The sequence below is a fragment of the Diadema antillarum genome, unplaced genomic scaffold (assembly GCF_040938485.1).
Source record: "Diadema antillarum isolate AM-2024a unplaced genomic scaffold, OU_Dant_1.0 scf00000065, whole genome shotgun sequence".
NCBI classification, from domain to species: Eukaryota; Metazoa; Echinodermata; class Echinoidea; order Diadematoida; family Diadematidae; genus Diadema; species Diadema antillarum.
The window spans coordinates 4095669-4112381 of NW_027270954.1; the positions used below are offsets into that span (position 1 = coordinate 4095669).

Sequence of the window (16713 nt, forward strand, 5' to 3'; positions counted from 1 at the left end):
CATGCTATCGTGTATTAGATTTCAGTCTGACATTACATGACTTTGTCAGAAATGAGTCATGGATTAGATAAACATAATCACATGATGGTGGAGCATTTTGTTATGTGGGCCTTTAGGTAGAACATTTTTATTATGTTCTTCCTTGACAGATTTTTTTTTCTTTTTTTATTCAAACAATCGCATATGACACCAAGCGATAGAATTATGTTTTTAATGCACTCGACAGAATAAAGGTTTCGTTTTCTATGCGGTGCCGAAATACTGATGACCAATGAATTGAAATGGGGAATATGAATTAAGCAACCTGCGTAAAAGATGGGGTACAGGGCAAGGAGTCTGCCTTTTACTTGGGTTTATGCTGAAGTCATGGTTTCTTGAGTGCTTTGACTGGGGCTGTGGGGAGGGGGGGGGGGGGGATGCAGACATCACATAAGGTGGACATTATTGATGGATGGAACCAACTAACACACTATGCATCAGAGTGAGAAAGGGTTTGAAAATTAAGTCTTTGTTGTATTTTAGGAACAGTTTTGAAGACCAAATAATTGCAGTTCATGATCATGTGCCTGTGACTAACTCACATGATTTAAAAAAAAAAAAAAAGAAGAAAATATTGTATACAAAGTGTTCTAAGCTCAAGATTTGCAGTGTTATTTTGGGGAGGCTTTGAATATTTCTGGACTTCAGTTTGGGAATTAAACCCATCTAAAGGAACATTTCAAACCTTCAGATGGCACACTCTGCATGTATTCCTTCCCTGCTATGATTGTCACTGTCTATTTTTGTTTGTGCCATTTGCTGCAGTTTGCCATTGTGTGCGCGACGCCCAAGTTTGTGAACCAGGGGATCAGAGCGGCGCACATGGTGAAGTTCCAGCTCTATCGGCCATCGGACGAAGAGTACAGCAACGAAATGGTCAACAGCTCATCAGGTAAGAAAGGCCAAAACCTGTCTTTGCCAGGGTCATTGCTATGAGTGCACGAGCAGGGAACAATTTTCCAATTTGAATTTGATCAACAGTTGTAGCTGATAAAAGATATTTTGAAATTTTATTTTGCACACTTCTATGAAAGAAAGACTGCAATACAAAAAGTAGTTTTGTGTAGCACTTGCATAAAAAATGCATAATATAGTAAATTGCAATGCAATACCAGGAACATTGTTCCCTGTACAAAACAAGCGTGGGCAGATCAATTCTCTGCACTAATCAGCACTCCGCAGAATTGTCTGGTACACATTCAGTCTTGTCTTTTTGTGGAGAATGCATCTCAGTTTAAAAAAAAAAAAACTGCCTCCCAGCTTGAAAGCCAATGTTTTTCTTGTTACCATTGCTGTTCTTTGTTTTTATGTAGAGCTGAATAATTGTTAACTTTGTGACACAGTCCTTTTTTTTTTTTTTGATGCGGACTAAATTTAGATGACTCCCGGTTTCATATTTGAAATCGGAAGGCTGAAGTAAGATTTGTCGGGTTGTAAAGGGAGATGTGGGAATTTAATTGCCTAAATAGGGATGACGACACTGGACATTGCTTTAACAGCTGGGCCCACTGGGACTCAAGGCTCCGCTGTTTGATTGGAGTGCATCTATGTTACCAGTGGAGCCCCAGAGAAGATCATCCACCAGACATGCAGTTTGCTTCGGAGAGATGGCGGGGTGATAGTGAAAGTCAGAAAATGATGACTTCTCTTTATTTCTGTCTCTTTGTGTTCGTTCTCCTGTCTGTGGAGCAGGTGATGGGGAGATCGAGAAGAAGAAACGCAAGTTCAGTCACATGGACGGACACACTTTCGAACGCTACTTCACGACCAAGGGCAAGCCATGCAAGAGTAAGTTGACCCCCTAAGACCACTGTTATTGGTCAGAGACTGAACAAATGACCATCAATGAAAGCACACTAATGTCAACCGAGGAGCATTGTTGGCAGAGTGACAAGGCGGAATATTTTGTGCATCAAGAAATGATTTCCATATCTATGACTTCTAGTTTTTCATTGCAAGATCTGTTCATGTAATTATACATTTTGATACAGTTTTTTTTTAATTGTAAGATATCTTTTTTTTTTCAGTCATTATTTGGTTCAATGAAAAAACACTTCATCACATTCATTCATGTGCTTAATGAATATAATTATGTTTACAATGTATGTCTACATACAAGGATTGTCAGTCAGTCATTAGTTTGAATATTTACGTTCGCTTCAATGTGCAAGCCACCATTATGCCAGTTGAGTCTTTGGCACACTTAGTTGCCAGCATATGAAAAAATATATATGTATATAATATATATGTGTGTATGTTATAGATACAGTAGACAAGTAATGCCTGATGTATTTTTTGCAGGTGAGATGTATATGAGATTTTTTTTTTTTTTTGCAGCTTGTCAGAGATGTTGGAAATAGTTACAGTGCATCAATGATGGAAGAAATTGTGGTAGTTTTGTTTTTTGCATATGTGGGGGTGATTTCTTCTGGCGGAATCCATCTGTATGAATTGGAAATGCTTGTTTTAGTCTGTCATGCATTTTGCTGTCGGTAGAATGAAGCATGAAGTTAGGCAGAGACCATTGGCACAGTGTGTGATTTACACTCTTTTCCCGCTCACTCACTCTCTCTCTCTCTCTCTCTGCCTGCAGCCGAGACGTTAGGGGCCAGCGCGCAGTCCTGCAGGGGCAACCCCATCAGCAACCCGGTCTCCAACACGGCCTCCACCCTCACCGTCACCCCGATGACGACGACGACGTCTGACTCGCGGCAGGTCAAGGAAAACCTGAGAAGGATAGTGATGGAAAGAGGTGGGTCTGTGTGATGTCTACCCTCAGCTAGAGGGACATTTTATGCCCTTTATTTTAGTGTATTTGTGGCTGTGAATCACTACTACCGACCCCCCCCCCCCCCCCCAAAAAAAAAAAAAAAAAGTGTTTGGGTCAATTTTCGAGTACATGCTTTGGGTATACAATATCTTGGGTTTCCAATATTTGGTATTTTTATCCTGAGTGGTTTGTGTGTTGAATTTGAAGATTGGATGCGTAAGATTAAAAATAAGTGCAAGTTGTGTTCATTGATGTTGTTATTGACTCATGTTTTGTTTTTGGGGGCATCTTTTACTTCTAGGTTATTGCTCTACGGAGCCTGCCCTTAGACAGAAATAATACCAAGGAGTGGAATTTCAATTTCTGGGTTATTACTGTAAGCATGCTAATGCCTTTTGCTAAAAGTCTTTTTTTTTTAATTCAGTATAATACAGGTAAAAATGACTTTAGGCTATGAATGCACAAGACAGTCTTGTGTAAGCCTACATCTAGGGAACTGGGTATTCCCAGTTTCAGTCTATGAGCTAAAATGTCTATTTTCAGTGGATGTCCTTGTATGTTTTGTTTCATCGTTTCTTTCTTTGTGTGTGGGTGCCATCCCTCCAGGTGACCCGTCTAGTGGGGGAGGTTCCAGACCATCCACACCCTCCTCTACAATCTCCTTTCCGGGCACCGCACAGTTAATGGATGATAGCCAGGTGGTCACCACGACGACGTCGTACACCAGTGAGGCTCACATGAGCAGCGGCTTGGTGATTCAGCAGCACCACCCCGTCAGCCAAGATGTCGGCAGCTTCACCAACCTGTCCAGAAGCGATGCGGAGGCGGTACTGATGTCCCTCGCGACCAATCAGCAGGTGTACGAGATGGGGAATGAGAACGAGGAGAGGCTGAACAGCGATCAGAAGATCTCTGCGATCGCCAACGAACTGATGGCCATCGGGGGCGCAGTGGGCGGGGGCCCGAGTGAGCCCACGGCGAATCGCGTGGTGGTGGAGCAAATGGAACTCCCTTCACTGCCTGATATCCAGTTCAGTTCTCTGACCACCATTGATATGGGCAGTCTGCAGGATGGAGGGTCATTCCTACCGTCATTTGCTTTCGCCTACAGCCAACAAGATGAGTCCATGGAAGACAACAATATCAGCGCTAGTGGCGACAACAATTCGGGTGCCATGTAACACTCTGGAATGCAGTCCGATCTCCAGAAATAATTTTTCTCGCAGATCACAATGACGTGATGACTATAGCTGCCCTTGTTTCACACACACAGCTTTGCAGTTGTCATGCTAGTGTTCCCCCCGAATCACCTGTTGATTTCACGTTGCAGGTTTGTGCAGTTGCGCAATTTCCCTGCATGTGTTCGTTTCTTGTGAAATGTCAGATCAGACAGATAGATACCAGAGATAAAAATGGCAGTAATCATTGCATCGTAGCTGTTAGTCTTTATGAGGTTTCTCGTCTGAAAGTTGAAGATTTTACATCCGTTAGTTTTTATGACGGGAATATCTGAGGGTTGATGTGTAATGAGATGCATTCAGCTGTAGTTGCATGCATCTAGTTTTACTTCAGAGCTTGTGAATTGATGGACTGGGGTAGGAGCATTCAATTATGTGCGATGCTAGGAAGTATTTTGGATGCTAACTTTGTACATATTCATATCATAAAATGTAATGTATGGACGCATTCCAATATTCGAAACATTGAATGATTGGAATGGTGGCGTCACTCTGGAGAAAGACTGGTAATAAAAGAACTTGTTTGGCTATCTGTACAGCATTTACGAGGTGGATTTTTTTCCTTGTTTGTTGGTGACATATACAAAGTGTGAAGTCACCGAGTAAAACAAGTCCACGGTCTTGTGAGATGAAGCATAGCAATGCATACGTACTCATTCTTAGCAGTCTGTAGTTTTGTGATTCTGAATTCAACGTGGGTCCGTTTAGACATGCAGTATACCACTAGATATCATGCTATACGGCCTAGTGGAGTTATGAATTGGTTCAGATCCTGGACAGGATCATTACTAAACACTCGAATTCATGTTTGAACACAGTAGCAGACTGCTTTATACTAATCTGTTGTTATGTTAGTTATGGGCATTTCTCTCAATAAGAATCTTTCCTTTGCTATTTCTTAACCATGTTAGCATATGGTATTTCTATATTGACATTTTGTCTTTGTATATTTATCATTTGGACACCAACACGTACACCTGAATATCTGTAACGCATATAGTGTACATACAAGAAAGTGGTGTGACGTGTGTGTGATGGTTGAAATTTCTTTGCTCCTACAGAAATTAATCAGCGTAGTACTTCTGGCAAATCTTTTAAATAAGTTGTCCTGTAAAATACTTAATGTACTCTTAATACCAAATTTTGAGTTCCTTCAGTGATCTTGTACATGGTTGCTTACCTGAAGCTTTGTGCACAATACCTTCACTCTTTCTCTTGTCAAGGGATCAAGAAGTGCCGGTGAGAGCCTGTGATTTGATGTTAGGTTATGGTGCCATCGTTAATGACGGGATCAGTTAGCATGTGTGTGTGTGTGTGTGTGTGCGTGCGTGTATGTGGGTCATAGACTTACATGAAAATGCAGCTGGAAAAGTGTTTGTGTGTGTGTGTTTGTGTACAAAAAGTATTTGACAATTTTTCGCTGCGTTTCATGGTGCATGCAGTGTGCATGTATGTGTTTTGGTATGTCTGTGTTTGCTGCCTTGTCAAAGATGAGGAAGAGATGCGGAGAATGTACAGTTTGTAAATTTCATTGCGTAGCGCCACCAGTGGCAAAGAGTGATGCTGTTGACATTTGTAAGGAAGGAAATCACTGCAGTTGATGTTTACACGAGTCTGCCTCTGATTAGCCTCTTTCAAAGGTCCTCTCATTTGTTTTGGTGCTGGCAATCCCAAGCAGAGAGAACTTAAGTTAAATGCGTCAGTGTGGGGGGTCTGTGGAGCACTTCGAACGTGATTATGATTCGCGAGTGGGGACAAGGTTCAACCGGTGCACCGCTCGAATGGAACATACCAGTCATTGAATAATATGGTCTGTCAGTCACCTCAACCAAATGTAGTTGCTACACGTTATAGATGTGCCCATCGGCACCAGTGCAAACTAAATATGTGTCAGGCTTCTGTGAGTGGAGCTCTGCCAGTTGGGTACGAGTGACTTTTTTTGCTGCCAAACACTGGCGGCAAGATTTGGTAATTCAGAGACTTTATGTAAGTGGGAGAGGGGCCCCAAAGACCCTCTAAACTGAGGCTTACCTCTTGCCGGTGACTTGAATCTTGTCTCTTGTAACAGCCCTATGCTTCTTTCGCTGGAAATTACAACAGTGTAGAACCTTTGACAAAGGCTAATCTTTGAAAAGATCAAATCTGCAGTTTCTGTGTCTTAGGAAGAACTCTTGGCTTAGATTTGAGTCAGTTTCAACATATGTGTAATTTGAAGCTGTTTTTTTCCTTCAAAAGGAGCTTAGCTTCAAAGTGTTTGACCGTACGCAGGTGATGTTTGTCGCATTTAAGTGCTACTATGTGGTTAAGACAAGTGATATTTGAACAGATTGTGTGGGCAGAAAATGTTGTAAATAGGGGGAAAAGTATCAAATTCTAATAAGTGATAAAAAACTATCGAGTTCTGATCAGTTGTGTTGATAAAAATGTAAATCATTGCCTGTATCCTGTTTGATTTGTACATAGAAACATTTGTACAGAGATGTAAAATAAAAGCAAGGAAAAAAAAAAAACCACATATTGTAATATGATGAATTCTTCCTGTCTCATTCTGAAATTATGTTCAATTTTTGGGTACAAAATACTAAACACATGTTATGCCTCCAATTTTTGTCTTGATAGTAAACCATCATAACAAACCAAACATAAAAAGGGTTCTGCCATTGTGTCACGCAATTTTGAGCACATGTTTCTCCCAAATTGAGGAAAGATGCATAGCATTTAATAGATTTTCTAACATACTCTTGTATAACAGTGAGAAGAATATCAAACTGGAAATACATTGTCATCAAATGGCACTGTATTTTGCTGGGTCAGCTTTCAGTCATTTATTACTGAGAAGTGTCACATTCTTCTTTGTTGTTGGTTTGTTTTTTTTTCAATCAAGGCTTTGTACCCCTTTATGTGAAGCAATACTCTGTGTGTCAAATGTCACACAAGAAATATGTAGATAGCTGCATACAGCCTTTGACAAACCTGTGAGCATGCATCGTAATGTTAGAATCTTCCTGGCGTGTACATTGAATCCTGTTATTTATTTTCGAGGACTGCAGCCCAACGGGCAGCACATTTGCACCGTAATGATATGGTCTGTGTGTCGGCCGTGATTTGTGTTTTATCTTTGATGGAGGGACGGTTTGAAGCTGTAAATACCAACTTGAATTTCTGGCTCTTTACCAGGGACACATGGAGTTAAACAAGCCTTATGAGGTGCATGATGTAGAGAGGTTAAGCTTATGGTTATCAGGTAGATATCTTGCAGCATGTCCACAGTGGAGCCCATGTACTATATGTGGAGACAGAGGCAGTGTCCAGGACCTCAAATTTAAAAATGCACCCTGCCCTCCTGTGGGATGAAGCTCTCCTATCGTATATTTAGAATCTTATTATTGTGACAGTGGACGAATTTGAATGATTGGTGTTTGTGAGTGGCCAAGGGAGGTTAATTTTCTGCATTTTTGTCATCTCTGGGTTGACAGTTGTGGCCAGTCAATGATGGATTTACATACATAGTAGATCACAGCTACTGCAGTCTCCTGTTATTCAAACCCTTGGAAAGCGCACACTAGAGTTAATGTTGAAGCACAAAAAGAAAAAGTGAAATGAACAAACTGTGTGTACATGTTTACTTTGTGCCTGCTGATATATTTTTTTTTTTTCTGTCCAAGATACATGACAATTTTGAAAGTGCATAAGATTCCACATTTTTCAGTCCTGTATGTGCTCATTCTTACAGAAGGCTGCTGCCCGTTGGACAGTGAGTTGCCAAGATGTATTGTCAGAGGCGATAGCAGCTCACTGGCAGTGGTCACTTTACCAGGCATGAATAACATAAGGGCTTTCTTTTAAGCAGTCAGGTTGAAGGTGACAATTCTACTAACCACAGAAAAAATTTGCTGTCTTCCAAAAACAAATGATTCAACACTACCTGGTTACATTCATGCTGACATATTTTCACTGGCTATTATGATTAAAAGCTCCTCAAGAAGAAACAAAAATGAAAGTCAGGAACTGCACAGAAGTGAAAAGCATGCTACAAAAAAGTTGATACTGCAGCTGTGAGTAAGTGCCAAATAGCAGGGCAAGATGCTGAAAACTGAATGTGTGCCAGTTGTAGACATGCACAAATAATCCATGAATGCAGCATACCTGAATGCCATTCAGTAGAACAAGCAAGTTCACAGTTAGCATTGATCTGCAATGATCTGTGGGCCAGAGAGAGACTCTTATCAAAACGTGGATCAATCTTCTGACCATAGGAGCAGTCTTCATCATCTGTCATGTGATGCAATACAAAAGGGAGGTCATAGCCTCGTAGGTTAATGTCCAAGATGCTGGTCCAGTCCAGGGCAGCATCACTTGGTTTGGAAAGCTCTGCCAGCCCTCCTGGAATCTTCCGAAGATAACAGTCCTCCACAGTGTGAGGTGGGCTTTGGTCTGGATAGCCGCAGTCACACACGCCGGACTATACAAGAATCCCCATTTATGTAGAAGGTGGCCTGTCTGTGCATGGAGGGTTCGGATACTGTTCAGGGTGAGCCACTGCTTCGGGAGGAGGGAGGTTGAAGCCCTTTAACTTTGTTGTCTTGTCAGTGATGGTGTTGCAAGTACTGTAAAACGAGGAATGTTCACGTGCATTTTAATTTCGCGAATTTCGCGAGCGCTAAGATTCGCGAAATTAAAATGCACGCGAAATTTCTTGTCTACACTATATGCACTGAACGCCAGAGGCAATTCGCGAAAATTTCTTGCATCAAAAAAGGCCGTCAGCTCCAATTCGCCAACATTTCGTGCCGCGAATATATCACGTTTTACAGTAACTTGAGCGGTATCGTAGATAGCATCAGACCAGCATCTGTGACATTCAGTTTTGGAGTCTGAAATTTTCCGGTGATGGAAGGTTCATCCAGGCTAGCTTACAGGATTTCAGGGGCTCTGACTGGAGATCTATATGAATATTAATAAGTTCAAATCAATTTCAAGAGAAGAACTATGAACTGGCTAATAGTTTTGATGGTGTCTTTTTCCATTTCAAGTGGTAATTCTTTTAGTCATTAGTCCAGTTTTACTAGTGTATTCAAAATGTATGATTGTTTTCCTGTAAAGACAGGAAAAGTAGTTGTTATGGAGGTATGCATAAAATTTGAATATTTTAGAAAACTGGTCTATTTTACTTTTGCCACTGGTCCATAGGGCCGTGAAAATGTCTTGGCAACAGTCTATGTTCAATAGGGCTGTGCAGGATATACATGAATGTCTTGTTTGATGTCACAGGCCATTATGCATAGTGGGTTCGGAACTGGAACGTTGCTGTACATATGCTAAAAATGCATTGTGAATGCATATTCTTTGTTGTCAAGTGAGGTACAGGTATGAGATGAATTATAACGTAATGTAGGCCTTCTAATGTCTTCTGTCTGGAGACTGCATTAATGGTGTTTATTTTTTCTGAAGTGTGCTTAGAATATAGTAATATTTCACACATGTAAAAAAAAAGGAAGGTTTCTTTTCAATGTGTGTCCTTTTCTATATGTACAGCTCAAAAGCTAGTTTCTTCAGCTGAGAAAAGAAATTAAGCCGCATTTGAGCGCACAAAATTGAACCAAAGCAAACCTATCCATTGCATACCGCACTGTACCATGCAAGATTTTGAGTGTTCCAGTGCTTTGTGGAGGAAATGCACCTCGTGAGTTATTTTTTTTACCTCGAGTCAGAGGGGGTCACAAGTTTTGTAGCAATTTCTTGGCGCTAAGGTTTTTTGCAGAACAAAGAGAATCAACCTTTTGCATTATGACGTGTGTGTGTGTTACGCGCATTCTTGTCATGCCAACTCCTGATACGTTTATGGTACGCTTTTGGAGTGCATAAGAGATCCACTTTTGGCTTGGCATAGTACAGTACGGTCCACTGCAGGAGCGTTCGAGTGCTCCTCTGCTGCGAGTATGGTACAGAGCATTATGCTTTAGGGGAGCGGTCGACCACACCCACAGAGATGGTTAAGACTTGTACAGAGAAATAAAACAACAAATGAAATAGGTGGACTGTGCCTAGTTGCATTTTAGCAGTCTCTACGAGACCTTCTGTCATGTGGAGTAAATAGACACTGTCACCAAAACTGAGAAAGAATGATGACTTCGCTGCTGTAACAGCCTGCATGTCGTATCGCCATTATCTTCATGCATCTGATATGCTTCCATTATGGAAAGTTGACCTGGTTTACGGTTATGACCTCAGATAATTACTGAAACTACTTCAGTCGCAGTGTTGAATGCTTCAAATAAGTCAATACTTAGTTCAATCAAATTTGTTGGTATGGCCAAGATTAAAAGCTCAAACTGCAAGATTAAAAGCTCAAACTTTTACCGATATGTCCTTTTTGTCGGTATGTGACATCCGTCACTGGTGAGAGAGTAACATATATATTTATATAAAGATTTGTTCAATACCAAAGTAGAGATATAAATTGATCTAATCAAAATGTCAGTCAAGTTGATGTTCCATACATTTGCTAAAAGTAGACCAAATGTGAATGTAATATTTTTTTTTTCTTATGGACATAGATGAGTGTTACCGAATTCAACTGTGTATCTACTGATTTTAGATATAATTTTTAGCAAATAACTTGTGTCTATTGGTTTATTGGAGAGTGTTTTATTATCCCTGCATTGTTTTCAAAGATTACGATTTTCTTCCAATATGAATTTTACCCGCTAACAAATGAGGTTCAATTTGCTTGGAAGTGAAGTCACCTAGTTGTGTTCAAGGAAAAAAGTCAACATAGTAAGGGAGTGTGGCTGAGATTAAACAGGAGATGTCAAATTAAAGTGGCCAGATTTAAAGTATAGGGCTCACATGCAAATTTTGCCTTTCTGCTAACTTGTTGTAGCTTCAGTGTGGCCTGTGGAAGTCACATCCATCAGTCATGATTAACACATGCTGAAAAATGATATTGCTAGTCACTGTTTGGAGACAAGACTATGATTTCAGCTGCAGTACATTGCCCCACCTACCCACATCTGTGTTTGCTGCTCAAAGAGCACAATGCCTGCAGCATGTTTCTGACATTTAATGTGCACACCAGCTGTATGCAGCATGGAATATTATATTTTCTGCAAAATCACTTATGAAATTCAATGTACTTTTGCTAGAAATATACTTCCATCACCAAAACTATATAATAACTTCAAATACCTCAATGCTCTAAATGATAAGAGGGTTTTTCCAGCCATGCAAAATATCTCCTTTTGGGATGATAGCATGCTTCTTTGCATTATTTGCTGATTTAAATATCTCATGTCCTTGCACATAGAGTCGTGGCTAAGATTAATGAATGAATTATGTAAGTCACACAAGACTTTCGACCAAAACAGCTTGTTACTTTGCCTGAATTCTGTAACAGTTTTCTTTGTGCAGTTGTAAAATGACTTTAATAAAAACGAATGTATGACAATGAAGAGAGGATGTGTGGTTTTTTGACTTTTTGTTGCCTTTGTCAGGTTGAAGAGTAACAATTTTATTTGTTCAGAAGACAAAATATGTTACGTAATGCAGATAAACCTCTAAAATTTTACCTATCACTCTAGTGTTTGATATATTTGTTTTAGTTTCGCTTGTGCAAATGTCCTTGTATGTGTGTGTGTGTGTATGTGTGTGTGTGTGCACGTGCGTGTGTGTGCGTGTGGGTGTGCGTGTGTGTGTGTCTGTGTGCGTGTGTGTGTATGTGTGTGCGACCGCATGTGTGTGTGTATTTTTTTTTTGTCTGTATGCCCATACACAGGTTATCCTCATGGGGTAATTGTAATCAAATAGCAAAGAATGACTAATTCAATCAAGCTTGTGGGGTACACAACAACACTAGTGAACAAAGTTATACCCAACAGATCACTTTGGGTAAGATTGTGTGTGTGTGTTTGTATGACTCCATTTGATACATAGATGCAGGTGTAGTGAATCAACAGTATGTCTTCAAATAATTTGTTACATGTACAAAATTACATGCATGGAAAAAAACAAACTAACAAACAAACAAACAGTCAGAGCCCATCAGGCACCTACATGTACTTGCTAAGTGAACCCTATTCACAGATCAATTACCATGGTACTGCAAGTTTTAGGTCAAGTCACATTGCACATTATTACATGTATTTAGAAATGCATCAAATAATTGGAAATATATACAACCAGAAGTTTAAAGAAAAAGACAAGGAAAAATATATTCCTAAGCCAATGTTGACAAAGATACAATCAAAACATGAACAAATGTGAAACACAGAACCATGACAATGAAAAAAAAAAACACAAACAAGTGAGAAATAGATACAAACATATAGAATATACCATATATCTGCAGATGTTGCCATTTGGGATGCATTTCTCATTACACACACAAGAGGGAGCCTTTGCAATTTTGAAATTCATCCCACTAGAGGGAGACAAATTAATAAGTGTACAGCGATTATAACTATAAGCAAGGCCATTATAATAGCCTTTTATCAGTAGAGTGGAAACTTCTGTACATAGGAATATCAAATAGCAGCCTAGGATTTAATGCCAGACAATATGACACATACATTTTATTTGTGACTTGTTACCTATTATCTGTGCAATGTTAGAAACTGAGGCAGAGAAAATTAAACAGCAAAAAGGAAATTCTCTGTTGAAAAACGGTGAAACATGAGGGGTAGACATAATATCTCCATTTGAATAGAAGTTTTGGATTGGGACAAGAAGGCAGTGTGCTGCAACTTGCCAAGATGTCTTGTCCAGACCAGAAGGCAACTTATGAATACATAGAGGAGTTGTGTTCAGAAGGAGAAGTTGTCTTTTTGAAATGCTCTGAGGTACCTTGATTGGGATGGATTGGCAAGAGGGGGAAGTCCCTGTCCACCTTTGTGTCCTAAAGCAAGTTTAGTAAGTCACTTTTTTTTTTCCAGTCTACAGAAGTCCTAAATAAGGCTGGTGCCTTCTTGTATTCTTGTCCCAAAGAGGGTGCCTGTAGGCAGGTATTAATAGCTTGGTTGCTTTCCAAAATTTGAATTTGAAAAATACATTTTTTTTTTTTGCTTTCATGTCCAAATCTAAATCTATTTCAGATTTGTGTGCAAATCAATTGGAGAGCTGTAAAGGGATGATATCATCACCCGTGCTGCTTTGTAATTGGTTGTTATACTGAAATCATTATTTTCTGAAAATTAAATTGTGAAACTATAGAGTTTTATGTCATTATAACTTTCTTTCTGTATGTCCGCTTTGAAGAAACCTGTGCTATTCTGTTTGTTTTGTTTACTCTGTTCATTACAGCCAATTTAAATACAGAGTAGAATTGTACTTAAACAAGTGAAGGCAGATATTGCAAGACAAATTTTACAGTGACATAGCATTTGTTCCTGCAACAATTGCTCCAGTCTTAATTTTCTCCAAGGACTTAGGGTTAGGGTTGTGATAGGGTTTTATGATTAGTTTGATGGGAGGATTAGGGTTAGGGTTATGTTTGTTGGTAGAATTTACGCTTGGCTTAGTGTGCAGATATTTCATGAGAGCAATTGTCGCAGGAGCAAATGTCAGGGAACCAATTTTACACAATAAAATGTACATTCATGCCAATAATTGTGAATGGACAGTAACATGAAATGATTGCTATTTATATCATCATTGCATCAAGATACCACCAAAGCTCATAATCACACGTCTTTCCAGTCTATTTCTTAGGAGTTTGATAGCAAAATGGATTAAGTACCATTTTTAAACATTTTAAAGTAAGTCCATCATCAGATAGAGCAAAATAAAAAATCTTTCCAAAGATACCTCACTTGCTACATAGCCATTTTTGAAGTTATGGTAGAAAATACCTCATATTTTCTTACCATTTTCTTCGGTATCTTTAGCAGGTTTATTAGCCAATATCTCAAACAGACAGGAATGGAGTTAACTCCTTTTGCGATCAAACTCTTCATATAATGTAACAAACAATAATGGCAAGAGCCTGTGAGATTTGCTCATGCAGTCTCCCGGGTCACAATGCTGCCCTAAGACACCCCAACTATCAAAAGGCCTTGGCTGTAATAGCGACCTCTTGTGGCAGATATCTCCAAAGATTGCACGTTGTACAGAGATTCATCCGGTTTGTAGCCATCTGCTGCGGTTGTTGCAGAATGACGTTTCGGGGTTTATTCGTGGGAAGAGAAGAATTTAAAGGTAGTCTCCATCTCAGTAAATATTTTGAATGTGACCAGAAATATGTCCATGCATAGCTTTTCAATTGACAAAACCATGTAGATATTTCTTTCCCACCCCCTCAGGAAACATTTTTTGAATAGACTTGCTATGCTTATCCCATCGTTTTTCATGACGATCATGTGATGAAACCAGTTAAGAATCTGCATGACAACAACGATACATAAAGTTGGTTGTGTTCACAGTAAATTTGTTTTCTTCCATTTTTTTTTTCGGTTTTGCTTTTTAGTCATTTTGTCACTTGCCTGCTTAAGTTAAATGAAAGAAGACACAATATACAGCATATATCACGGAGATATAAATAGGAAAAAAATGAAGCATAAATAGATATAGGCCTACAAATGAAGCATAAATAGATATAGGCCTACAAATGAATATGTCATATACAGGTAACATTTAACTGGGGGATGAGTGAAAGGAATGAAAGATGCATTGATTTTGTGAATGACTGAATGAAAATGAGTAATTTGAAATAATATTAACCAGATAGATAACATTAGTAAAAGGTAGGTGAATGCATGACCGAATATGATGCATTGAAGAATGGAAGGATAGACAAAAACAGACATATAGCAACGTAAGAATTGAATGAAACGATATGGAACACTTGTCAGCATAGCACCCGGTAAAAGTGCCCATCTGAAGACTAGAGGTAAAAACTGCCAGAGATAAAATTTCAGAAGTCTAAACGTCAGAGGAAAACATTAATGAAAAATTGCATAGACATACTATAGGAAGATGTTGGTCCAAATGTATATGGCCAGCGGAACCGTGGGGCCGGGGGGGGGGGGCCCTCCCCCCCCCCCCCCACTTTTTGTGCACCGTACAAAAAAATACATAAGGTCTCATCACTTTGGGCTCCCCCCCCCACTTTTTTTTTAACCCGCAAGTACATAAGTGACACTACAGAGAAATAGATAGAGATCTTGAAATGTGAGCGCGGTAAGGTTGTTTTTCCCCTGAAGACCTTTCTTTTTTGCTTGTCAGCTCATGAAACCCGGAAGTGGGCCCCCACTTTTGAAAACGCTCCGCCGGCCCTGGGACGTACCTGGTAAACACACCTCACGAGTTTAATGTTTTCTTGTGTGGTGCTTATTTGGCATGAATAATAATAAAATTCTATTACTGCTTCGCCTTTTTTTTCTTTTCTTTTTTAAAAGAACGAATCGCACCTCCTGTTAACCCTCATGGCCAGCTTTTGGCCTGGGTCGAACTTGAAATCATGCAGCGCACCGACGTGACGAGGTCGACCTTGATAACGGTGCTGTCGGATCGGTGCGCGCAGTGCGCGCCCGTTTCATTGTACTTGCGTACCTGTTTTCATGTGTGTTGCCCGCCATGCGCATACGTGCGTACATGTCAAGTACGGCGTTTCATGCACAGTAGATACGAATCGGTCACTCTTGTGTGTGTGCATGCATAGCATATGTGCGTAGATTCACGGCGTAGTGTACTGTATTGTAGCCGCTTACTGAAACAACCGAAGGGGAATCTGTTACACCAATTTATCTCCCGGAAGCCTTCGACCGGACTTTACACTCTGGAATACTTCTCCTGATCGACGCGGACAAAGTGGATAGCCATTGACTGCGGAAATCACAACCGCTTCTCTTGAGTTAGAGTGAAGGTAAAATGATCGCTTTCGGAAATCGTGTGATAACAGTGTGGGGTAGGCCAAGAAAGGGAATTGCTTTTTTTGGCACACGGTTCTTTGCGTTTCGATCGGTAGATCGTAGAGCCGTTGGTTGTGTGCAGTTAATAGTAAACACATTTCATTGCCATAAAAGGTGATCACGACAGGAGGGTGTTCTGCAACTGCAGGAATTTCGGCAATTCAGCCACCTCTAATTGCTGACTCCCACCCATCAATTACGAACGATAGATGGCAATGGTCAGGATGAGTTTGCTTTCATAACTTTCTGAAAATTTAGATATGCCACGATTACAATTCGTGCACGTCGCTCCATGTTACACTACACAGCTCACAGCCACAGACAGGTCGGCCGTCAGGCGAGCTTCGCTGTCGCGCTTGCATAAACCACCCGGAACATTGAAGCATAAATAGAGTGTGTGCGGGGTTCGTCGATCGCGCGAAGCACCCTCTCTCCCCCTCTGGGCCCGCTGGTGCTGTAGAATACACTTGGCCCGACCCTTCGCGTCCCTTCTGTACTAGACTGTTGGTCAAATAATCAAGGGAACCCTTGCATTTGTCGTTTAGCATTTTATGACTTTAAGCCATAAATGAAGACAGTGCCCCCAAATACAGCTGCTCAGTGCTTGTACTGCAAGCAGTGACAGACCTACATTTGTAGCTAGGAAGGGAAGGAGACGAGATGAGATTTCGATTTGTACAAACCTAGATCTAGTTTCTACAAATTTAAATTGGGAATTGCTCGCCGCGCTGCGATCTCGGGTGTGGAGTTGTTCAAAGTTTGA

At 40.2% G+C, this 16713-nt stretch overlaps 1 protein-coding gene across 1 annotated transcript in view; it reads left to right on the forward strand.

The window, feature by feature from the left end:
* Positions 1 to 5773, forward strand: part of LOC139716481 (uncharacterized) — a 51710-nt gene extending 45937 nt beyond the window's left edge. Inside the window, exons 8-11 of the mRNA XM_071628026.1 lie at positions 805 to 931; positions 1732 to 1827; positions 2633 to 2791; positions 3416 to 5773. Coding sequence (XP_071484127.1) covers positions 805 to 931; positions 1732 to 1827; positions 2633 to 2791; positions 3416 to 3990 — 957 coding nt within the window. The 3' untranslated portion in view covers positions 3991 to 5773. The remainder of the gene's footprint in view (positions 1 to 804; positions 932 to 1731; positions 1828 to 2632; positions 2792 to 3415) is intronic.
* The last annotated feature ends 10940 nt before the right edge of the window (positions 5774 to 16713 follow it).